Source organism: Giraffa tippelskirchi, chromosome 8, assembly GCF_054371585.1.
Source record: "Giraffa tippelskirchi isolate mGirTip1 chromosome 8, T2T-mGirTip1v1.2.pri, whole genome shotgun sequence".
NCBI lineage: Eukaryota > Metazoa > Chordata > Mammalia > Artiodactyla > Giraffidae > Giraffa > Giraffa tippelskirchi.
In genome coordinates this window covers 97,879,520-97,905,625 of record NC_137282.1, presented here as the reverse complement: position 1 = coordinate 97,905,625, position 26,106 = coordinate 97,879,520, and the positions used below count along the sequence as shown (strand labels likewise).

The 26,106-nt window shown below is 38.6% G+C and overlaps 1 protein-coding gene across 9 annotated transcripts in view; it reads right to left on the bottom strand.

Moving 5' to 3' along the window:
* RAB3C (RAB3C, member RAS oncogene family) overlaps positions 1-26,106 on the bottom strand; it is a 376,080-nt gene that overhangs the window by 266,232 nt on the left and 83,742 nt on the right. The window contains exon 1 of one of the 9 annotated variants that reach the window (XM_081524304.1): positions 10,052-10,489. The exons of 7 other annotated variants lie outside the window; for them this stretch is intronic. In XM_081524304.1, coding sequence (XP_081380430.1) covers positions 10,052-10,069 — 18 coding nt within the window. In that variant the 5' untranslated portion in view covers positions 10,070-10,489. Of the gene's footprint in view, positions 1-9,231; positions 9,375-10,051; positions 10,490-26,106 lie in introns of those variants that run through there. One more of the 9 variants, XM_081524303.1, reaches the window with a different exon arrangement.

Sequence of the window (26,106 nt, the reverse complement as noted above, 5' to 3'; positions counted from 1 at the left end):
GTAAAAATTCCAACTAAAGGATATTTTCTTCACTGGATAAACTGCAAGGCCCAGTTATACTCGGACCATAAGATTCACACTTTAAATATAAAGTCACATATAAGTTGAAAGTAAAAATAGGACTATATACATATTAAATATATATATACCCACACACAGGCATAAATATATGTGTGTGTGAGTATATGCATGAGATACTATTAAGAAAGAGCATATTAATATAGACTTTAAGACAAGGAGCATTGCTAAAAATATAAAGGGAGATTTTGTAACAAAAGCCAGGAAATTTTTTCAGGAAGACATAACAATTACATATGTGTATGCGCTTAATAAAAGAAGTTCAAAATATATAAAGCTAAACTGAAAGGACTAAAAAAAACTGAAAGACTGACCACCATAATTGGAGATTTTAAAATCTTTTTCTCAGTAATTGATAGAATAACTAGACCAAAAATCAGTAAGGTTAGAGATGATCTCAGCAACCACCATACAATACCATGATATTCCAACACAACACAATACCACTATACTTCACAACTGTTCTATGGCGCATTCACAGAGCACATGGAATGCTCATGAAGTTAAGCCACACAGTAGCCTAAAAACAAGCCTAAATTTTTTTCCAAAGAGTGAAATCTTAAAGAATATGTTCTCTGGTAGCAAGAGGATTTAATTAGACATCAATATCGATAAACTATCTGGAAAAGATGCAGGTATTTGGAAAATTAAACAACATATCTCTAAACCCATTGATTAAGAAGAACATCACAAGAAGCAAATAGTTGGAAATAAAATATGATGCAAATACTACATCCAGAAATTTGTGAGAGTCAACCACTAAAATTGTTGTTAGAGATTTATCATTGCAAATACTATGCTTATTCTTAAAAAGAAACATTTAAACTCAGTGATCTAAATCTCTACTTTAAGAGGCCTAATAAAGAAAAAGGTTCCATTAAAGTTAGTATAGAGAACATAGTTGTTTTTTAAAAGCCCAAGTCAATAAAATAAAAAATAAATAACAAAACAGTTGACAAAGGCAAAAGTTGGTTATTTGAAGACATTAATAATATTGATAAATATCTAGTAAGACTAGTAAAAGGGAGGTAGGGAGAAAGAAAGAATTTATATTATCAAAGAGGGGGGATATCATTACAGACCTAGAGAAACTTAGATAGTAAAATATTTTGAACAATTTTATGGCAATAAATTTGAAAAAATTGGTGAAAAACACAATTTACCAAAACCAACCCAAGATGAAATAGAAAATGTTATTATATAGGCATAAATACTTTTCTACTGCTGCGATACTGAATGTTTAAAACAACACTCAATTATTACTTAACAAGTCAGAAATCTGGACACAGGGTAACTTAGCCAGGTCCTTAGACTTCCCTGTAGCTCAAACAGTAAAGAATCTGCCTGTGAGGTAGGAGACCAGGGTTTGATCCCTGGGTTGGGAAGTTCCTCTGGAGGAGGGAATGGCAATCCACTCCAGTATTCTTGCCCGGAGAATTCCATGGACAGAGAAGCCTGGCCGGCTACAGTCCGTGGGGTCGCAAAGAGCTGGACACGACTGAGTAACTAACACAGTCCAACTGCTCATACTGCTAAGGCCTTACAAGATGAAAATCAACATGTCAGCTAGGCTGGGTTCCTACCTGGCTGTTCTGGGGAAGATTCCACTTCCAAGTTTTTACAAGTTGTTGGCAGAATTCAGTTGCTTGTGGTTACAGGACTGAGATCCCTATTTCCTTGATATAGCCTTCTTTATCTTTAAGCCAACAATCCTCATGCTTCAAACTTGTGACTTCCCCTTCTGCCACATCTCTCTGACTCCAGCAAGAGAAAATTCTCTGCTTTTATTGGCTCAGGTAATTAGATTGGATCCTGAGATCCCCGGGTTGGGAAGTTCCTCTGGAGGAGGGAATGGCAATCCACTCCAGTATTCTTGCCTGGAGAATAGCAGTATGAGCAGTTGGACTGTGTTAGTTACTCAGTCGTGTCCAGCTCTTTGCGACCCCACGGACTGTAGCCGGCCAGGCTTCTCTGTCCATGGAATTCTCCAGGCAAGAATACTGGAGTGGATTGCCATTCCCTCCTCCAGAGGAACTTCCCAACCCAGGGATCTCAGGTCAATTAATTGACCTGAGAATCAGGTCAATCTTATTTTAAAATACATAGCATGACTTGTATTTCCAAAGGCTCTTTCGTTATGTAACATAATTTACTCCATTTACTCGTATGTTCCAGAGATTAGGCCACAGACATCTCAGCATGGGGTATGGAGAAGCCTATTCTGCTAAAGGGAGATAGGGAGATGAGAGTGTAGGTAGTTAGATGATAGAGATATTTGTATATCAAAAAAGTTTCATATGTTTAAAAAAAAAATGTCCACAAAGAAAACTCCAGGCTCCAATAGCTTTAGTGATAAATTCTACCAAACACTTTAAGGAATAAAATATATCAATCTTACACAACAAAATCATTCAAACAGCAAATTCCCAAACACTTCTCACTTGTTTTATAAGGTTGGCATAACTTCTATATTATAACCTCATAAAGGCATTAAAAGAAAATCATACATTAATATCCATAATGAATTTAAAGGCAAAAATCTTCAACAAATTACAAATTGCATCCAGAGAATATATAATAACTAACTGGCTTTTGCCGGGAGAAATATCAATAACCTCAGATAGGCAGATGACACCACCCTTATGGCAGAAAGTGAAGAAGAACTAAAGAGCCTCTTGATGAAAGTGAAAGAAGAGAGTGAAAAAGTTGGCTTAAAGCTCAACATTCAGAAAACTAAGATCATGGCATCTAGTCCCATCACTTCATGGCAAATAGATGGGGAAACAGTGGAAACAGTGGCAGACTTTATTTTTCTGGGCTCCCAAATCACTGCAGATGGTGACTGCAGCCATGAAATTAAAAGATGCTTACTCCTTGGAAGGAAAGTTATGACCAACCTAGACAGCATATTAAAAAGGAGAGACATTACTTTGCCAACAAAGGTCCATCTAGTCAAGGCTATGGTTTTTCTAGTAGTCATGTATGGTTGTGAGAGTTGGATGGTGAAGAAAGCTGAGCACAGAAGAATTGATGCTTTTGAACTGTGGTGTTGGAGAAGACTCTTCAGAGTCCCCTGGACTGCAAGGAGATCCAACCAGTCCATCCTAAAGGAGATCAGTCCTGGGTGTTCATTGGAAGGACTGATGTTGAAGCTGAAACTCTAATACTTTGGCCACCTGATGTGCAGAGCTGACTCATTGGAAAAGACCCTGATGCTGGGAAAGATTGAGGGCAGGAGAAGAAGGGGACGACAGAGGACGAGATGGTTGGATGGCATCACTGACTCAATGGACATGGGTTTAGGTGGACTCTGGGAGTTGGTGATGGACAGGGAGGCCTGGCGTGCTGCGGTTCATACGGTCGCAAAGAGTTGGACACGACTGAGCGACTGAACTGATCTGAAAGAATGTCAGATTAAGTAAAAATCAATCAGTATAATTCAACAGAATAAAGGAGATAAACCATGTGATCATGGCAATAGATGCAGAAGAAGGATTTGACAAAATTCAGCACCCGCTTGTATTAAAAACAAATACTCTCAGCAAGCTAGGACTCAAAAGAAACTTCTGTATGATAAGATATCTATACTACCAACAACAACAAAACAATTACAGCTAACTTCATACTTAATGGTGAAAAATGGCTTCCCCCCAAGACTGGGAATAAGATAAGAATGTCTGCTCATCACTTCTCAACACTGCACTAGCTATCCTATCCTGTGGAATAAGAAATAGCCACCCCCCCTCCAAAAAAAGGAGGTCTTTGGAAAGAAAGAACTGCCTCTATTTCATACAATCACTTATGAATAAATTCTTAAGGAATCTAAAGATTTCAATTGATGGTGCTAAAGAATCTGCCTGTCAGTTCAGGAGATGCAAGAGACTTGGGTTAGATCCCTGAGTTGGGAAGATCCCCAGGAGTAGGAAGTGGCAACCACTCCAGTATTCTTGCCCAGAAAATTCCATGAATAGAGGAGCCTGGCGAGCTATAGTCCATGGGGCCACAAAGAGTCGGATGTAACTGAGCAACTGAGCAGTAGAAATAACAAATAAATGTAGTAAGGTCTCAGGACACAGTTAAGAGAAATAAATCAAAGAAAGTACAGAATCCAGATATAGACCCCGCCTAAAATTAATAACCTAAATTTCATTAAAATAAAAATTCTCATCAAAAGACACTCATATGAGTATTCAAGGCACAGACTGGCAGAAAATATTTTAATACATTTGAAGAACTAGTTTCAAAGCTATATAAATAAATATATAAACAACAGATTAAAAATATATATATAAAGATCTCCTACAACTAAATAATAAAAAGACAACCCCCAAAACGGATAAAAGGCTAAGCAGACACTACAAAAGGAAGATAGGCAAATGGTCAGTAAACATATAAATATGCTAAACATCACAGTCATCAGAAAATGCAAATACAAATCACAATGAGACACCATAACCACCAATTAGAGTGGCCTGAATTTAAAAGGCCACTGACACCAGATACTGTTGAGGAGGTGAAGCCACTTGAAATGGTACTACCATGCTAGCTAGAGACTTGACTGTTTCCTATAAAGTTAAACAAAGACTTATCCTTTACCTCAGCAATTCTACTTTTAGGTATCTACCCAAGAGAAATAAAAACATATCGCTATAAAAAGACCAATATGATAACATTTATAGCCTTCATTATAGTAGCCCCTAATGAAATTACCTCGAAATCCATCAACAGAAGAATAGATTTTAAAAGTAAGGCAGATTGATACACCAGTATAATGTGTCCATAAAACAAAATGAATTATTGACACATGCAACAACATGAATGAATTCCATACACGTTATAATGAGCAAAATAAGCTAGACTTAAGAGTACACTCTATATATTCTGCAATTTGTTCATTTTGTATGTTTTACAGAACTATCTAGAGTTCTAGAATAAACAGGACTAATTTATGGTGATCTTACTATATCGGTAGATTAACCAGAAAAAAAATGTAATAAAGGAGCTTGTTGGATTGAATGAAAATGTTCTATATCTTTATAGTGGTGTGTATTACATAGGTGTACCCACTTATTAAGATTCATCAAATTATTCACTTAATATTTGTGCATTTCAATGTATAGAAGTACCTCAAAAACTATAAACAAATGAAAAATGCTAAAAATTTACATAATTATAAATAAATCTAAAATATTTCATCTTCACAGGTCATAGTATGCATGGTAAAAATCTATGATCTATTAAGAGGGTTCCCCTAGAACCTCTGGAACTCATTAGTGAATGATAAATGGAGAAAACTGTTGGATGACCTTTAACCAATACAACATTTTTTTTCAGGTGGCACAACTGCTCATAAGTTCCGAGGGAAACTCAATTTTTAGCATAAAAATATATTCTTTCTTGTAATATGATAGTCAAGAAAGGAATTTGCAGTTCCAATATAAGCTTAGAATGGCAGGGGGAAATTGCAGTTATGCCATGTAATGATTCCACAACTCTTTAAACTGAAAACGGAAAATCATTCTTACACCACAAAAATTTGCTTTTATGGCAATTTCCCTCTCTACCCTCCACTTTCCCTTAGAGAAGAAAGGTGGATACTTCAGGAGTTTGCTGAAATCGAGTAAGAAAGAAGTTCTTGTTTCTCCAATGTTAACTAGAGCTTTTCTCCGTCTCTGTAAGGGATGGGGACTAAACTTCCATTTCTTATGTAAAGATAAAAGGATCATCATTGAAGTTGGATGTGGGTAGAAATTTAACAACAATAAAATGCCAGATTGCCATGGACTTTTCACAGACAAATGAAACAATGTTACTTAGGTCTTGGTTCTTTGTAAGTTTTTGTTGTTATACAGCATGGCTGTATTTAATATCTATTGTGCTTTTCACCTCAACTTCATTTTCAGCCTACACTCATACTCTTTCTTCAATCCTCCTCATTTTTAGCCAAACAACCTTTTCTGGCACATCGCTCCATGCTTTGTGTAGTTGTTTTTCTTTGAAGTTTCCTAAATAGTTAGAGGGCTCTCTGTACTTACGTAAAGAAAGCTTGTGGATGAAGCATTTAAACACAGACAATGAATTCCACTTTGGTCCTTGGAGAGAGTAAGGAAATCTATAAGAAATTCAAACCAGGAAGACAAAGAGCTAACCATTTTAAAAAACTGACCCTTCTCAAATATCTGATTTAGTTTATATAAGATAATTTTATAAACAGAAGAGACAATTTTCCTTTTTCTGATCCAAATGAAAATCAACATCGCGCTCATTCTTTACATCACCTTTTTGTGTCTTCTTAAGGAACCCCAAATAATAAAGGAAATAACATGGGCTTCCTAGAGATCTAGCAGAATGTTGAATTTACCATGTTGGTCAAGTTGTTTAATCATATACAGCTCTAGTTATCTGTCTGTACTTAAGGTAATGGTGACCTCTAGGACTGTTTTATATTTTACACACACCCACATACAGATTTGAATGCAAAGCACAGTGCTTGGCACAGACAAAGCACTAGATAAACTGGAATTTGTTCAATCTGGCTCCTGAATCAAATGATAATTTGTTCATGAAAGTGTTTCCCTTAAGTCATGAGCACTGCTATTCCCCATTTCATTTGGTCCTCAGGATTTATGGAGGCACTAAAGGAAAAAACACAAAATGACCATCTCCTACATTAAAATGGTAATCCATCATTTGGAACACTTACCAAATGCTATTCCTGGTTATTTAGTTGCAAAGGAAATACAGACAGCAAAGACTATTACTGCTATTATCCTGCATTTTGCATCAACTCAAAGAGAAATATTCTTCAGAAAATTTGCATATATCAAAGACAACTACACTGAACAGAGCACCAAGCTATGTGCAAAGGCACAATAAATATTTCTTAAAACATATTGAACAATTTTAAAGGGTTCTTTAAGAAAATATAAAAAAGTAGATTATCATTTTAAATGATATGGTTCAGTCTTTAAATGGAAAAAATGTCAATTATTCATCTGATTACATTTTCATATAACAAAGTCATCTGGAATGCGATTATGATTCGCAAGTACAAGTGCTAAGACAATATCTGCCATATATATATAAATATATAAAGCATATTCATAGTTTTTATTCTCCCTATCATTATATATGTTTGAAAACCTGATAGTAATTGAGAGTTGACCACCATAACAATGTACTTGGTAAACTGAATCAATAAATGTGCTTTAACTAAATATACTACAGAAAAAAGTTTTTTATTTTTTTAAATGTACATGTTATTCAAGACAGCACTTGGGCATTAAAATTTTTTAATTTAAAAAATCAAGTCCAATGAATAAAATACATCCCAAATATGAAAATAACTGCAGAAGCAAATTAATTTTGTTACCTGTTTTTATATTAATTATTCATTAAAGTTCTGACTAAACTTTGGAATTGCAGTGCCTACTACAAAGTTGATATGAATTGATTTAAAATATTTCTTAGGGCACTAATTTCATATAGTTCTGTAATATTTTGATGACCCTTCTGAACAGTCTAAGCAATTGCTGTAAGAAAATAAAAATCAAGATGCACTGTGGTTAATTTGTTAGTAATTTATTTTAACATAAAGACTTCAGTGAATATATGGGGTTAATGTTAAATACTAACAATCTTTTAAAGTCTACTGTCAATGTTTACTTGTAATCAAATATGATTAATGTAGCCAGTTGGCTCCTGGCAGTAACTCCAGTAATGGGAAATTATCATAAGCCAATACATCTTGATTACAACAGCCTGTACCTTTATTGTCTGTCCAGATTCTTTTCACATCAGGTCTATAATGAAAAACTAAGTCACAAACACAGGTATTAGAAGATACACAGGAGGGCCACTGTTCTCTGGAACAAATCAAATTTTTAGTAACTCATAAGGTAATTTGAGAGCTTTCATTAATATAATGCTTCAACAAACAGTTAAATTCTACAGATTTTTTTCACTGAACAGTCAACACATCTCTTAATATACATGACCCATGAATGAATATTGGAGTGGGTTGCCATGCCCTTCTCCAGGGAATCTTCCCGACTCAGGGATCGAACCCCAGTCTCTTACATCTCCTGCATTAGCAGACTTGTTCTTTACCACTAGAGCCACCTGGGAAGCCCATACATAACCCACACCATAAATGAAAAGTAAATTGACGCATACGTTTAAAGCCCTTGATTTTCTGAGGAAAAACAGTTGGAAAACCTTTAAGTTCAAATTAAAGTCAAACATTTATATTGCTGGATTTGGCAGCAGGGGTGGGTTCTCAAGAGAAACAACACGTTCCAAACGATGTGTTCCATTCCCTCTCAATCCATTCATAAAGTGCCTTTCTGTTGCGCAATGGGATCACTCTCCTTGATAATGAACACAGGCTGATGTTTAGTATTAACTGATTGCACATACAAACGAGAAAGCATCACTCATCTTTAGTTAAAAACAGAACTTGAGCAAGATGCTTAGGCAGAGGCACCTTTGCAGGGAGTCAAAGGAAGCAAACATAAGAACGTGACTTAAACCGGAATCGGAACGGAAAACAAATGGGCACAGTATTCAGAAAAGCTTGGAGGAGAGTCTCTGAATCGCAGGAGTAAACCAGTGTGAACAGAGATAAAGGGTTTGCATACTTCTGGGAAGAGTGAAGCCCTGAAGTGTTTGCTGATATTACTAGGACTCTAATTGAAGAAAGGGGGCTTTGGGGACCCTAACATTGGCTTCTCCTTTCTTAGAGAGCTCTTAATTAAGCTGAATTTGCTCTATTCCGACTCCAGTAGACAGCTCCCAACACCAAACCTGGTGTGTTTGCACCGCGATCACGAACCAGGCAAGACAGGGGGAACAATCAATGCCAATACGAGATGGCATGTTCCTCTGACTTTTGTTTGCCCGGGTTGACGTTCTAGGCACTCTCATTCTCCTTGTGGAGCCCGGGAAGATAATGTATACTCCTATCCCTCCTCAAAACAGCCCCAATCACAGCCCCGCGGAGCGGGGTTCTGTCCCCTGGACCAAGTCTGAACCGCGTCCCGGCGGATAGCTCCCTAAGACCTTCCCTTAGATCGCGCGCAGTTTCTACTTGGAGTGAGGGAGAAAGCATCTCTCTCAATTCCTCCCGAGGCCACACTTTCTATATAGACCCACCTGCATGGGAGCTTCGTGTCTCATTGTTCGCAAAGTGTCCTTTCTCCCTGGCTAACACAGTGCTGGCTCGGGTGCCCGGTCAGGCGTTCACAGCCCGCGCGCTTCACGCTCCACTCTGCACTCGGGGTTCGCTAACCGGCTCCAACATCAGCACCGGAGCTGTCCCTTCCTGGCGCCGCACACGCGTACTGGCCCGGAGCCCCGCGTGCTCCTGGGAATTGTAGTCTAGCCTAGCTGAGCTTTCCCGCAAACCTGTGAGCAGTAAACTACATTCCCCGGCAAGCCAGCATTTAAACGGGCTGCTTCTCCAGTAGGACTCGGCCGCGGAGCCTCCCTTCTCTTTTGGACTCGCTCCTGGTTGTTCCGACTCTCAGCCTCCCAGGCCATTTCCTCGCAAGGTGCAGGCGAAAGTGACCCCAGGTCATTCATCTCAGCTGGAGATTTTTCTTTGCTACCTATCGGCTTCCGAAGCTAGACTGTGATTTTCCTGGTTAGGAAACGCACTACCTTGTGCTAATTTCCAATCTAAAGGAAACCTGCCCTGTGTTCTGGAACTCTCCGCCCTACACTTCCCCATTCCCAATCGGGAAAGTTTGTACATTTCCATAGGCTGAGTAGGGTGGTTTTACAATCCCATTCAGCAAACGCGGGGGAGAACGACAATGAATGGTATACACATAAAGCGGTTTACTCACACAGTTGCACTGAGAAGGCGCCCACGCGCGCGAGTATACTCACACACACACACACACTCACACACACAAAGTCCATGAAAGCGAGATTTCACGCGGAGCAGGCAGAGGAGCTCCCTTCTGCTTACCTTTCCGTACAGCTCCATTGCAACTCAAGGTTTCGAAATTCTCAGTAATCCCTCCTGCTCCAAGTGAGGTTAAGGTCTCACGCAGGAAACCGAGCTAGACGCACTACACAATGGAAGGGGTGGGGGTGGTGCCTGGCGGAGGGAGAAACGAGGGAAGAGAGTAGAGTACAGCTGATTTAGATAGACGGGTTTTTTTCCTCCGAGGGAAAGGCTTGGGGTCTTCAAGTACCGGCGGCAGAGAAAGAGCTGAGAGTCTTAGGAAGTGCCAGGGGAGCGATCGCACTGGGCAGCCCCTCCCCAGGCCCTCCCCCAGGCACCTTCCATCGTCATTAGTGCGCACACACAACCGCTGCTGGCCCAAGGCTGGAGAGCTGATACGGGACTGGGTTATTTACCCAAAGCAAGTCACATAAAATGAACACATTCATCACCAGAGCCCAGAAGCACCGTCATAGAGCAAGATAGGAGACCTCTATTAAGCTATCCTGTCCTTTCAACAGAGAGTCATTCCTTACATTACAATCATACTCCTCCCTGGCTGGTTCAAAAATGGTTTTGAAATCTGGGAACTGTACTTGTATTACACTTATCTTCCCCTCAACTGACAAATATGTGTGACTATCTAAAAACTCCCTTTTCCCCAAGAGTAAATGTTAATCAGTGCAGTAATGATTCTTGCCTTTCACTTTGTGGTCAAAATAATTATTGGAGGCAGAATGGGAAAGGAATGAACTTGATACTGACAGAAATATGGAAGTAACAACAACAACAGCAAAACAGCTTGAAACTTCGTTGCACTAGACAAAGCAGTAGAACAGAGGTTCTTAAATGTGCTTGAAAATCTCTTGAGGGTGCTAAAATTCATATTCTCAAGGCATTTGTAGAGATTTTAATTCACTAGATGTGACCGAGGAGTCTGAGAATTAGCATTTTCAACAAACATCCTAGCGATTCTGATGCAGTGCTCCTTTGCCATTATTTGAGAAATACTGCCTTAAAATCTTTCATATGTAAGAATTTTTCAAAAATATAAATCTCAAAACTTCATAAATTGACTCAATATTGCAACAACAATGTACTGGGAAACTACCATGTTTAAAATGTTCCATTAATTTTAGATTGTGTTTTTGGTTTTGCCTTTTTTTTTTTAAAGGAATCTAAGATCTGTTTTCTAATCTTGCAATCAATGAAAATGTAATGTGATATCACCTAGGTAAATAGTTTTTATAACTACTCAGAAAACACAGTCAAAGCACAGCTCCCCTCACAGATGAGGTTATGTGAGAGTTAGAACAATTTCATTTAAATTAGCTAATAAAAAATAAAATTAAAGGGTAAAAACCAATATCAATATATTTCTCAGTTGCTTATTAGACATAAGCCTTCTGCAAATAGTTACTGATATTTAATGATAAGAATTTGCAGAGCAACTTAGAGCTTGTCTTTCTTCAAAAGAACTTCCTATATTTTTTGTACTATCATGATCACCTTCTGAAACTCTCAGAATTCAGGGTCTGATACTACAGAACATGTTGAAATATTACAAATGTTGAAACCTTATGGGTTTACTATTGTTTGAGTAAATCAAGAACCCCTGAAAATTGAGTTGCAAAAAAAAGAGAGTTGTGAAAGGTTAGGGGGATCTACATTCTGTCTTGTTTCTCCTCCCTTGGTTGGTTATTTAAGTGGGTTAAGGGAGTGAAAAAAAGCTAGCCAGTGATAAACTAAACAAACAAAAATGGACAGGACCTCAGTTATCTCCCTAAAGTTGAAAGAGCAGTTTATCTTTTCTTAAAATTAGGCCACCATCTATGAGCTTCACTCCCAAGATGACTGCCAGATCTCCAGCTCTTCCATCCACAGTCTAGCTGGCAAGAAGGAAGAAATGATGACAAAAATGATGCATTCCAGTATCCCTTTAAATACACCACTGCTCTTATATTACAATGCCTAGAACTTCATCTTGTGATCATACATACGTGCAAGGGAGACTGGGAAATGTAGTTCCTATTCTGGGTGAACCTGTGCCCAGCTGAGAATCAGGAGTTGTTATAAAATGGCTAGTGGGGAAGAACTGGAGTGGGTAGCGTATTCCTTTTCCAGGGGGTCTTCCCAACCCAGGAATCAAACTGGGGTCTCCTGCATTGTAGGCAGATTCTTTACCAGCTGAGCCACAAGGGAAGCCCACTGGGAAAGAATAGGGACTGACAGACAGCTGTTAGTCTCTATTACAGGGCACTCATGCTGTGCTAAGTGGCTTCAGTTGTGTCCGACTCTTTGTGACCCTATGGACTGTTGCCCACCAGGCTCTTCTGTCCATGGGATTCTCCAGGCAAGAATACTGGAGTGGGTTGCCATGCCCTCCTCCAGGGGATCTTCCTGACCCAGGGATCCAACCGCATCTCTTTTGGCAGGCTGTTCTTTACCACTAGCGCCACCTGGGAAGACTATAAGATAAATCTTGCTGCTTTTTTCTCTTTGCAGTTTTACTGAAATGTAAATGTCTAATAATTTTAAAATTCATCCCCTCCCAGGGATCTGTAATTTAACAGCAATCAAAAACCCTTAGAATCAAGGAATTACCCAAAAGTTAGAAGAGTCTGACTCTTCTTGAGGAAATAAGGAAAGAGGGAAGCCTTCTACAGTTCCATATGAATCTGGGGTTTAAAAGATTTTAAAGGCAAAGTAGAGTTAAGTAAAGGCAAAATAGAGTTAGGTGTGGGAGGTGGGAGGGGGGTTCAGGATGGGGGACACATGTACACCCATGGCTGATTCACGTCAGTGTATGGCAAAAACCACTACAATATTGTAAAGTAATTAACCTCCAATTAAAATAAATAAATAAAATTTTAAAATAGAGCTAAGTGAAGGCAAAGGGGCCACCAGTGAATGTCACAAAGTATGTAGAATTAGCATATCCCCCATTAGAAAGTAGAGCAGGCTCAAAGGTCCTAAGGTCCAGAAAGCGTGACTTACCCAGAATCTCAGAGATGAGAGAGGCAGCTGAGATGAGAACTCTTCGGTTTTTGTCTTTGGATTTAGTTTTCTTTTCATTGTCCAACATCATGATTCGTTATTGATTGGCTTTTAGTAATCCCATGTTTATGTGTTATTTACAAGCATTCACTTTGTTTCTTTTATTTATCTGGTTTATCTATTATTCAATTTGTTGTTATCAGTCCCTGTCTATATCAGCTCCAGTAAGGTTCTGTCAAGTAGAGTTAAATTTATGTGTGCTCAGTTTCTAAGTCATATCCAACTCACTGCGACCCCATGGACTGTAGCCCACCAGGTTCCTCTATCCACGGGGTTTTCCAGGCAAGAAAACTGGAGTGGGTTGCAATTTCCCCCTCCAGGGGAATCTTCCTAACCCAAGGAGCAAACCTATGTCTCCTACATTGGCAAATGGACTCTTTACCACTGAGCCACCTGGAAAGCTCTCAACGAGTTAAATAGGTATAATTTATTTGGCTAAAACAGAGCCAAGAACCATGATAATTAATTATTAATTAGTAATGATGATGTTGGTTAAATGAAAAATAGCATTAGATACTTTGTTTCTACCATTGTTACCATCTCTCTGTTAGACTTGCACTGAATAATAAAATGACTGAGGTTTGATATAAGAGATACACATGACCCTGGGGATTCACTTAAGCCCCCATGCAAGCCTTACTCAAATCCACAGTGCATGGATGTTGCTGGATGTCTAATCCTAGGTGTTTTGGGGATCATTTCCAAACAAGCAGGAGGCATTCTGGACTGAGCCGTGTTACCTTTGTCTGACTATCTGTGTTAAATCAGGCTTTGATTTCAACTTTGTGCAGCATCTGTATCAAGAATTGTTATTGATTGTCTCATGTTCCCTTTGGAAGAAATTGAGTATCCTCAAGATATTATTGATTTCTTTTTAATTAAAAGGAAAAATCATTTTAACTCATTATTGCTCACGATGTCTCCACCCACACCTAATCAAAACAAGTCAAGTGCTTTGTAAAAAATAAATTCACTCCAACTAAATGAAAAAAAAATGATGCTTTCTTTCTATAGCATAAATATGATATTATTAATGATAAATCATTTTCTTCAATACTCCTCTGTGGTAGGCACTCTGTCTATATTATTCTATCTAATCCTCAATAATATTGCAAGATAGCACTATTACCTTATTTTACAAAGAAGAAAAAGAATAGAAAGTTTAAGTATTTTGCTTAGGGACACCTATCTAGCAAGATGTCGGGCTAGGATTTGAAGCTTAGAGTTACCTGATTCTAAAGCCCAGATTCTTGCCCATAGTTTTACTGACAAAAGGTAATATTGCTTCAAGATGATATATTTAAAATGGATTACAAAGAAGTTTTACTGGACTTTGTTGCTGTTATTGACCTTGCTTGGAAAAAAGGATACTACGTATAGTCCTGTCATGGAATTACTGGGTTACTTATATCTTTTCATATAACATTTTTAAATTTGAAAACTGCCAACATATTCAGATACTGATTTATTTGGTACACTAGAAATATTATGAAGGAGCTTCTCATAAATTTCAGATCATTGGTGAAGTGTATATGCTCTATTTCCAACTCATGGGAGATAATTTTAGAATAAACAGATCATAATTATGCAAATTATGAGCAAAACAGAAGAATTCTAAACAACAATCCCCACATTTTACATAAGGTTCTTATTCAGCTACAGGTTTCAAATTGGTAATCTTGTGCAAAGACTATGTGACCTACAGGTTTAATAACCCATGACTTACTTCCAAAGAGATAGATATCATTATCTTTTTAAAACAACTATCTTGTAAAGCCATTACAATATTTGAAAACAATTTTATAATCAAGACCCAACTTAACTACCTGGAGTTTAGATATGAAGTTTGCTACTTCTAGGCTCTTAACTGGTCAAAAAGGAGACAAACTAACATACTACCTCTGAGAACAGAGAGTGGCCCTAAGCTAAGCAGCATCTCTTAGTAGATTTGCAACAGTGTGGAGTGTGCATGTGTGTGTTTGGGGGGGGGAGAGGTTGGGGGTGATGATGGAAGAGCATGCTGTGGGCACCCAGCCAGAGCACCTGTGACAGTCAGCCTGATAGCTGAGTGCCCATCCAAGGCTCTAAGCTAAGCATATATCTAAGAACCAAGTCTAGCTAAGAAGAATGAGCCTCATGACAAATATCTATGTCCTGAACTTCCATAGCCCTTAAAAAAATGACAGACTAGTACACGAAGAAGAGCTCTTACAGATGATCTAACTGAATCTTCCCATCTAATTCATTATAAATTAGATCTCAAAAATGTGAAATGACCTGCCTAAAGTACCATATGTCATCCAATGCACTTAAAGGGGTGTTAACTAATATTGGAAAAAAGGAATATTTTGAAAGTATGTCAAAATTTATTAGTATAATCAATTTTATGTGTAGCAATAATTTTATAGGGTTATTTTTAGGTTTACATACTATAACTTAAAATGGAGAGTCAAAAAAGTATAAGACACCATCTTCATCCTCAAGGGGGCTTCAAACTAGTTCAGAAGATAAATAAACAGGTAACAGATAACAAGACATCAGGGGCAGGAATAACACAAAGCAGGACCTGACTAGCTGCCTGCCCCACTCTTATCATTAGTAACTGCTTTAAAGATTTATAGGAAAGAGTAATCAGTTGAAGGATATTCTATGGAGAAGTAAAGTAAGCCTCTGAATAAGAAGGTATCCAATTGTAAACACAGAAGGAGAGACAAAGACTTGTAGAAGTTCAAAGGAACTTAAAGCTTATTTAGGTCTTTTTTTATTTTTTATTTTTTGAGTTTACAGATAAAGGCTCAGATATGACTAATGACTCATGTAGCATTACACTAATTAATAACAGAGCCAGGAAAAGCATTAGTCACTCAGTTGTGTCCGACATTTTGCAACCCCATGAACTGTAGCCTGCCTGGCTTTTCTGTCCATGGAATTCTCCAGGCAAGAATACTGGAGTGGGTTGCCATTTCCTTCTCCAGGGGATCTTCCAAACCCCAGAAATTGAACCTAGGTCTCCCACATTGCAGGCAGGCTCTTTACAACCTGAGCCACCAGGGAGGCTACCCAGGACTCAAACCCATGTCTCCCACATTGTGGGCTCATTCTTTACCATCTGAACCACCAGGAAAGCCCAAGAATACTGGAGTGGGTAGCCTATCCATTCTCCAGGGGATCTTCTCAACCCAGGAATTAAACTGGGGTCTCCTGCATTGCAGGTGGATTCTTTACTAGTTGAGCTACCAGGGAAGCCCCATTAAAACCAGAGTTCTTTGCAAATATACATTTCAACAGTCACTACTATGGACTTGAACACTGATTTGCTATCTCATAACTTGACCAAAAGAAAGAAACAAAGTGAAGTCGCTCAGTCGTGTCCGACTCTTTGTGACTTCATGGACTGTAGCCTACCGGGCTCCTCCGTCCATGGGATTCTCCAGGCAAGAATACTGGAGTGGGTTGCTGTTGCCTTCTCCAGGGGATCTTCCTGACCCAGGGATCGAACCTGGGTCTCCTGCATTGCAGGCAGATGCTTTACCCTCTGAGCCACCAGGGAAGCCCAACTCGACCAAACTTTTGCTCAAAAATCATGTGTGATTTAAATTTACCACACATTAATTCAGAACTCAAAAACCTCCTCCATAAAATTATGTGATCAATGGTTCTCTCTCCTATACTGATTGAGAAGCAGGATATAAGATCTGTGGAGAGCTGAAGCGTAATACTTTTCAAATAAGCGATTGTTAAATGTTTAAAATTTTCTTATTTTAAAAATGTGACCTAAGCTACAGAACCAAGTTTTATTATTTTTCTAATTAAAATTAAGTTTGACCTGAGTCCCCACATATTAAGATGGTTATAAATTTCAATATCAACTGATCTGACAGAAATAGGGGCAAGGGTTTCCCCTTCCTCCCTCCTTTGATTATACAAGAACCCTGAAGGACAGAAAGGGTATCAAAATGGTAGGTGCTAGACATCTTCGTTGGTCATTGATGCTGCTATTTTTAAGGTCACTATGGCCCTTTTGTAGGCAGGTAGCACCAACCATTCTCCTCATGACAAGCTAGGCCACAGAGATCCTGATCAAAACCCCAAGGTGCATAGTGAACCAGTTAGCTTTGCTGTGTAATAAACAACCTAAAAAGTTAGTGATTTAAACACGATGAGTTCATGGTTCTGTGGGTTGACAGTTGGGACTGGGCTTTGTTGAGTAGTCTCTGTTTTACTTGGGTTCACACATACATGTGTGGTGAGCTACGAGTCAGCAAAGTGGCTTCTTGGGTTGTCTGGCTCTCAGATGGGAGATGGGAAAGGGACCAGGCCATGTGTCTCCCACAGAGTAGGCTGTTTCGAATCTGCATACATGACAGATTTTCTGGGTTCTAAGGGAAAGAGCAGAAACACACAAAGCCTCTTAAGACATAGATTGGAACCGGCATACCATCCCTCCCACTGCTTTATATTGACCAGGAGACATCACAATTCAGCTCAGATTGAAGAGGTGGAGAAATAAACTCCACTTCTTGATGAGAAGGGCTGCACAGTCACATTTCAAAAGCACTCAGATACAGGAAGGTGTGGAGAATGTGGCCACTGTTACAGCCTGCCACCCACAGCCCTGCATTGCATCAGGGCTCTACCACTACAATGGCTCTGAGTTCCTGTGAACACCAGCCTCCACTGCTCTTGACCAGAACACCTACCACCTCCTTGGCTTCAGGGATCTATCAATTTCACAGGGCCTTTCTTCAATCCTCAATCACAGTACTTCTGCTGATTAATTTTCTCTTTGTGTGTGTGTACTTTGTCACTAAGTCATGTCTGACTCTTTGGGACTACATGAACTGTAGCCAACCAGGCTCCTCTGTCCACAGATTTCCTAGGCAAGAATACTAGAGTGGGTTGCTGTGCCCTCCTCCAGGGGATCTTCCTGAGCCAGGGATTGAACCCACATCTCTTTTGTCTCCTGCATTAGCAGGCAGATTGTTTTCAACTGTACCACCTGGGAAGCCCCTGTTTAATTATTTACATGGAACCAAACCTCTAGGCTTCCCTGGTAGCTCAGAAAGTAAAGAATCTGCCTGCAATTCAGGAGACCCTGATTTGATCCCTTGGTTGGGAAGATTCCCCTGCAGAAGGGAATGGCAACTCACCCCAGTATTCTTGCCTGGAGAATTCCATGGACAGAGGAGCCTGTCGGGCTATAGTCCATGGGCTAGCAAAGAGTTGGGCATGGCTGAGCAACTAACACTTTTACTTTCAAGCCTTTAATAACACAGATGTGTTCAGAAATTCCTCCTAGTATACCTACAACAGCTGATTACACCTCTGACTGTTAACAACCCCCAGGAGGTAAGGAAAGGAAGGATCGCTGGATAGAAGAACTCACAGGTCCAGTCACCCCTACTGCAAGGAAAGAAGACCTTTTATTCTTCTGTCATCATCCTATGGAGGAAAGGAAGATTTGATCATTTCCTTAATAGCTATTCTGTCATTTAATTAAATTTTATTTAATTCTCAGTTACTCTTCTGACCACAGAATCTATAGGAACCTTGAGCTAGAAATATTATTGATCATCTCTAAAACAAATTTTTGTAAGCAAGATTTTGTCCATGAAAGTATTATCTATGCCAAGTAAATCTTTTTCTTCTATATGATCTTTGTGCTCTTTTATAGTCTATGGATGTATGTGTTCTTGAAAGCACATATTTAACTCTGGTTGAGGCACTTACAGTTGAAGTACACTGTTCTTTAGATTGCCATGTCTCACTGAAAGATGCATTTTCTTGATTTTATTTGCTAATGACCCTCATGGAAACATAGGTTTTTTTCTTTATGGCAACAAAGACTTCTTCAAGGAGAAGCTTATCAAACTATTGAAAATCAGATTAAGCACAGATTCCATACCAGCACAAACTAGTACCTTGCCTTTAAAAAGGCCAAAGAGTATAGGAAGGAGGGGGTAAGATTGTCATATTTACTAAGACTTACTTATACTAGAAACTGTGCTAGACACTTGACATAGTTTAACTTAATGTTTACATTAGCAAAGGGCAAATATGATTGTTGTCTGTATAAACAGGAAAAGATTGCACAGTCAAACTGGGTAATTGGTAGAAAATTTAATAAAGGGGCTATTTACAGAGCCATGGGCAGTAATAGTGGAAACCAACAAGAGAGAGTAGTGTATCCTGCAATGAGAAGCAACAGAGAACCAAGGAGAAGTTATAGCTGGATAGTCAATGTCCAGGAAGAGAGGAAAGACTGCTGTGGAAGATGGAGACTGCCTTGGAAGGAAATAACCAACCTGCCACCCTCTGTTTCCTGCCAGCTCCCCACTGGATAAACCCAATCAGAATCATGAGCCATGCAGTCTGTTGATGCAGTCCCTGTATTCAGCCTCCTAAGACACAGAACAGGGTAAAGTAGAGTGGAAAAGGAGGGTAAATAGGGGTATCAGCCATATTGTCCCATTTTAAAGATGAGCAAATTGAGAGTCAGAGGAAATAATAACTTTTGTAGGTCACAGAGGCAAAACAAAATTTAAACTCAGATCTCTCAAAGTTCTCTTTGCGATCATTATATGTACTAACAATGCTGTTGAGCTTGGTAAAGAGAAAAATAATTTGTAATTTCATCATAGGGAGTTTTCCCAAAATTCCAACTCTATTTTTCTCATTTAACTTTTACAGCTTTAACATTCCCAGGCCTACACAGTCAAGTGCATACTTGTATCATCACATTTCAACTGGACCCTTGAATAATTTCTTTGTGCCATCTCTCTTTCATCTGCTTTGATTATTTCCTAATATGAACAATTCTATTAATGATTTTTAACTCAAGTCAACAAATATTTATGAATTGCCCAGTATGCACCCTAAGCGTTTTTGACACTGCAGAGGATATGACTGACAAATGTGAATAATAAAAAGTGTAAAATACTGGAAGTCAAATATAATGAAGCTCGTAAGTGTAAGGCACATGCAGTAGAGGATTAGAGGCCTAGGAGGACGAAGCTCAGAGGGAATCAGCAAAGATTGAGAAAGCCTTGATGCAAAGGGACATGTTCAGAGGAACCTGAAAAGATGAACAAGGTTTAATAGATACCTATGGGAAGGACATTTGGGGTCGTTAGAGGGGATCCTTTGGTACTGGAGAGGGGAAATTGTTCAGGGACTAGGCTTTTCCTACATGAAATGAAAGCAGATGTGATAAAGGGAATGAAGTTAGCTCTAGAGGAACACACTCTGCCCCTCTGTGGCCTTCCCAGATCTTTTCCATCCTCATTCCCCCTCCTCCCAGTTTAGAGCATCTCCTTTTCCCAGCAATGTCAGCTGTTTTCAGTTGCATGGTATTCAGGAAAACCTGTCTGTCCTCTCTCAACGTAAAGCTTTGTTTAGTGACTTCTAGCACTAAATTAAACATGTGTTTAAGGACTCAGCTTATGGCACAGAAAAAGACTTAATAGATCAATGGAAGAGAATAGAAAGCCCAGAAATAAACCCACATACTTATGGTCAATTAATCTATGATAAAGGAGGCAAGAGTATACAACGGAGAAAAGACAGTCTCTTCAACAATTGGTGATGGGAAAACTGGATAGCTACACATAAAAGAATGAGATTAGAATATTCTCTAACACCATATACAAAAATAAATTAAAAATGGATTAAAGACCTAAATGGATCAAAGACCAGATACTATAAAACTAGAGGAAAATATAGGCAGAATGCTCTTTGACATAAATCACAGTAATATTTTGGGGTATCCCTCTCCTAAAGTAAAGGAAATAAAAGCAAAAATGAACAAATGGGACCTAATTAAATTTAAAAGCTTTTGCAGAGCAAAGAAAACCATCCACAAAACAAAAAGACAACCTACCAAATGGGAGAAAATATTTGCAAACGATATGACCAATAAGGGATTAATATGAAATATATATGAACAACTCATACAACCCAGCATCAAAAAAAATCAACCCAATTAAAAAATGAGCACAAGAACTGCATATACATTTTCCCAAAGAAATGTAAACAGGCATGTGGTCAACAGGCATATGAAAAGATGCTCAACAATGCTAATCATCAGGGAAATGCAAATCAAAACTACAATGAGATATCACCTCACACCTGTGAATAGGCACAAACTAGTGGGTATAAGGGGAATATAGCCAATATTTTGTAATAAATATAAATGGAAAGTAAATCTTAAAATTGTATTACAACTTTTTCTAATTAAAAGAAAAGATCTCAGCTCTCACTATCTAGGAAGCTCCCCTTGATTTTTCCAGGCTCCAGGTATATTTGTTCTATGCTCTTAAAGTGATCAGAGACATCATAGCACTTTTTGAGGTGTACTGAGATGGATTATCTTATGATCTCTCCCCACAGTAAGTGGCAGGAGTTCTGGGACTGTCTCTTTGTTTCTATACAATGTATGAGTGACTGTGTGTTACCAATAAGCCATAGGGAGGATGTTAAGCTATTTTACAAATATATTGTACTTTGTTATTGTTCTTTAGTTGCTAAGCCATGTCTGACTCCTTGCGAACCCATGAACTGTATGTAGCCTACCAGGCTCCTCTGTCCATGGGCTTTTCCGGGCAATACTGGAGTGGGTTGCATTTTCCTTCTCCGGGGGATCTTCCAGACCCAGGGATCGAACCCACAAACCCATGTCTCCTGCATTGGCAGGCAGATTCTTTACTGTTGAGCCAGCAGGGAAGCCCTATGATTCTACTTATCTTTTCTCAAATGCTGCATTTCAAGCTGATGAAGATGGGTTTTGTTGTTGTTGTTGTTGAAGGCATTTTTAGGAGCCTGGAAAATTACCCTGTAGATGTGGCTAAGTGTAGGATTAATTTGTTTTGACATATAGGGTGACCAACCATTTCAGTTTGTCCAGGACTGAGGGCTTTGTTGGGATATAGGATTTTCAGTGCTAAATCCTCAAAAGTCCTAGCAAACTGAGGTGAGTTGGTCCCATGCTAGTGGGAAATGAAAAACCAATAAAAAGAAGCTTCTTTTATGCACCATGCTATGCCTATAAATCCTAGCTAAGGTTATGTTAGTGCTGAAAAATGTAATTTCTGATCTTGGTTTTTCATCTTTTCACTAATGGAACATTATGTCTTAGTAGAAAAGCTCTCACCCTGTGAAGAGTAGCCAGTTAAGAGACTGAGAATTCTTCAGCTCTTCCATTATGTTGCTTTTAGCATACCACAGTAATTGCATGCATGCGTGCATGCTAAGTCGCTTTAATCATGTCCCATTCTTTGTGACCGTATGGACTGTAGCCTGCCAGGCTCGTCTGTCCATGGGATTCTCCAGGCAAGAATACTGGAGTGGGTTGCCACACCTTCTTCCAGGGGATCTTCCCAGCTCAGGGATCAAACCTGTGTCTCTTATGTCTTCTGCATGGGCAGGCAGGTTCTTTACCACTAGCACCACCTGGGAAGCCTGCCACAGTAATTGGTTGTCTCCAAGTCTGCAGTTAGGCCTCATGCTATAACTGACTGTAAGAACTTCCAAGAAGGGGATTTTTCCTTTAGATATTTCATTACGGATGGATTTATAGGAAATGTTTTTGTGGATGTTGATTCGTTGTTTTTAGCTCTCAGAAGCTACCTGAGGGAGAAATTACTTTCATCCCTCAGAGGAGACACTGGGTTGGAACATTCACACCAAACCACCTTAGCACTATTTGAACTGAGCCCTAGTGAATCAAACTGTGGTTCAATTCACTCCATTATTTCATGATTGGGTTCCTCATTTTTGCCTATAGAGAAAGAGGTAGGTGGGTGATAGAATAAGGTTAAAAATGATGCAAGATTTTGAGAAATTGATCTTCTTATTCAGGAAATGAAATGGATGGAATATACTATAAAGTTAGAAGTACTCTAGAGTCTAAGACTGGAAACCAGGAGAGTAGCAGCATCTCAGCTCTTTCATTAGCTTGAAATCCAAGAAATGATTGTTAAGTTTAACTCCCACAACTCAAGTGGTTTCCAGGAACAGCAGGTCTATGAATACACAAGGAAAAGTTTTGTCTCCTAAGAATTTTATATGCATATGAATGATTGTGGCTTACATCACTGGTCTATTTGTTGTTTCATTCTTATGGATCACAAGCACAAATCAGACAAAGGTACCTCTAAGTCATTCTAAGTCATTCCACAACAAACTGTGGAAAATTCTTAGAGAGACGGAAATACCAGACCACCTGACCTGCCTCTTGAGAAACCTGTATGCAGGTCAGGAAGCAACAGTTAGAACTACACATGAAACAAAAGACTGGTTCCAAATAGGGAAAGGAATACATCAAGGTTGTATATTGTCACCCTGCTTATTTAACTTACATGCAGAGTACATCATGAGAAACACTGGGCTGGAAGAAGCACAAGCTGGAATCAAGATTGCCGGGAGAAATATCAATAACCTCAGATATGCAGATGACACCACTGTTATGGCAGAAAGAGAAGAAGAACTAAAGAGCCTCTTGATGAAAGTGAAAGAAGAGAGTGAAAAAGTTGGCTTGAAGCTCAACATTCAGAAAACTAAGATCATGGCATCCAGTCCCATCACTTCATGAGAAATAGATGGGGAAACAGTGGAAACAGTGGCAGACTTCATTTTTGGGGGCTTCAAAATCACTGCAGATGGTGACTGCAGCCATGAAATTAAAAGACACTTGCTCCTTGGAAGAAAAGTTATGACCAACCTAGACAGCACATTAAAAAGCAGAGACATTACTTTGCCAACAAAGGTCCGTCTAGTCAAAGCTATGGTTTTTCCAGTAGTAATGTATGGATGTGAGAATTGGACTCTAAAGAAAGCTGAGCGCAGAAGAATTGATGCTTTTGAACTGTGGTGTTGGAGAAGACTCTTGAGAGTCCCTAGGACTGCAAGGAGATCCAACCAGGAAGGAGTGATGCTGAAGCTGAAACTCCAATACCTTGGCCACCTGATGTGAAGAGCTGACTCATTGGAAAAGACCCTGATGCTGGGAATGATTGAAGGTGGGAGGAGAAGGGGATGACAGAGGATGAGATGCTTGGATGGCATCACCAACTCAATGGACATGAGTTTAGTAAACTCTGGAAGTTGGTGATGGACAGTGAGGCCTGGCGTGCTGCAGTCCATGGGGTCACAAAGAGTCAGACAAAACTGAGCAACTGAACTTAACTGAAGTCATTCTTTTGAGGCAAAACGTCCAATAGTACATTTCATAGTTGGCTTCCATGAGAGTTTACTAAGCTTTTTACACATGCTATTTTATCATTTTTTCCTCACATAAAGATAGATAGGTATCATGATCCTTTTTATAGATGAGAAAATTAATTGAAGCATGAGAAGTTTAAGAAGTTTGCTTTTTGGAGTAAAAATGTAAGCATTCCCATTCAAGTGGTCTGACCCTACAGCTTCATGCTTGTCCACTATGTCACAGGTATTTCACATGAGTGAACAGAGAGCCCCATCCCTTTATAATGAGAAATGTTCTGCAGGACTGTTTTTGAAGTTCTTGAGTAATTTCCTATAATACCAAAGAAGTCGCTTTGGTGTTTAGCTCTGTAACTACAGAATTTGAGTTTCTTTAATTAAAAAAAAGAAATCTCTCCTAAACGAGCATGCAAATTGTCAATCGTTCCTTTTGGTGCATATTCAGAACCAAGTCTCGCAGAATTTTCCTGCCCAAGAATCTTCATCCTAACTTCCACAGAACAAATTTTGAATTAAGAAAATTATCAATGAAAAGATAAAGATAATAGAAGCATAATGTTGGATATAAATTTTACAGGAAGAAAGCATGCATATATTTTTTACAAAATTAGTATTTTCTGAGATTCTTTAGGTTCATAAGATTATATGCAGAATGCATGTGTTCCTTTTTCACATTATGTTTCTTAAGTCCAAATATAATACCTTTCCTTTTTAAATTCTGTAGCACGAGTTCTAGTCCTTTTATAGTGAGAGTTATGATGTCATAAAACTTTTGAAGAAAAAAATTAATTAGCAAAGTAATAATGTCTTATATCTTTGTACCAAATGTGATATAAGCATTATCATTATGATTCTTACTTTATAGATGAGGAAACAAAACCAAAGGTAAAGTGAATTACCTAGAGTACATGTCAAGCAAATGGAAGACCCTAGACTGGAAGACAGCTTTACAAAAGAAGCAATGATTTATCTGGGCTTAATAGCTATCCCAGGAAGTATAAGGTCATTCCCTGGGTCATCACTCTAGCACTTGAGTTACTATGGGAACCAAGCAGTTAAAACCTTATAGAAATAAATGTACCATTAAAAAGGTACATTCTATGAACATTCACCAGGACTCTGAGGCTTTTTCCCTACTAACATCACCCTTCTATATCCAATCCTAAATATGCATATTGTTTTGTTGATGCTGAAATCTTCTAAATGTTTGAATTCATCTGGTTGAAAAATAAAATATTTTTTAAAATATTTTTATCATTTATTATTTTTTATTTGACCCTACCCAACTGAAATAGATTCTGATTACTATCATTAATAAAATAATAAGAATACCCCCATTTTTCACAGGGGTATCTGCCATTTACAAATCACTTTCATATTAATTAACTCCTTAATTCTCAAGACATTCATTTAGGTGGAAGATATGCTGTTTTTAATTATGTTATATATTTCTATGGCTGAAAGTAGATTAAGGGAATATTTACAGATGAATTCTTCCAATAATGGTTTATAAATTTATACAGAAGAAATTGCATCTTTCAGTACTGTTGTGTTGACCACTGACATATACTGTTATTTCTCATTAATTCCCTTGTAATGATGGCTATAGTCCTGAGGACAAAATTTAGTATTTGTAGAAACTTAAAGGTTGCAAAATAATATGCTCATATTTCAATTTTACTTTGTGGCACTAGGAGAACCAGAAACTAAAACAGAGAAGTAATCACCAGGGTTCACATTTATTTCTTTGTTTTCAGGGAGAACTATATAACTTCTAGCAAAACTTTAGCACGTTCCTAGAA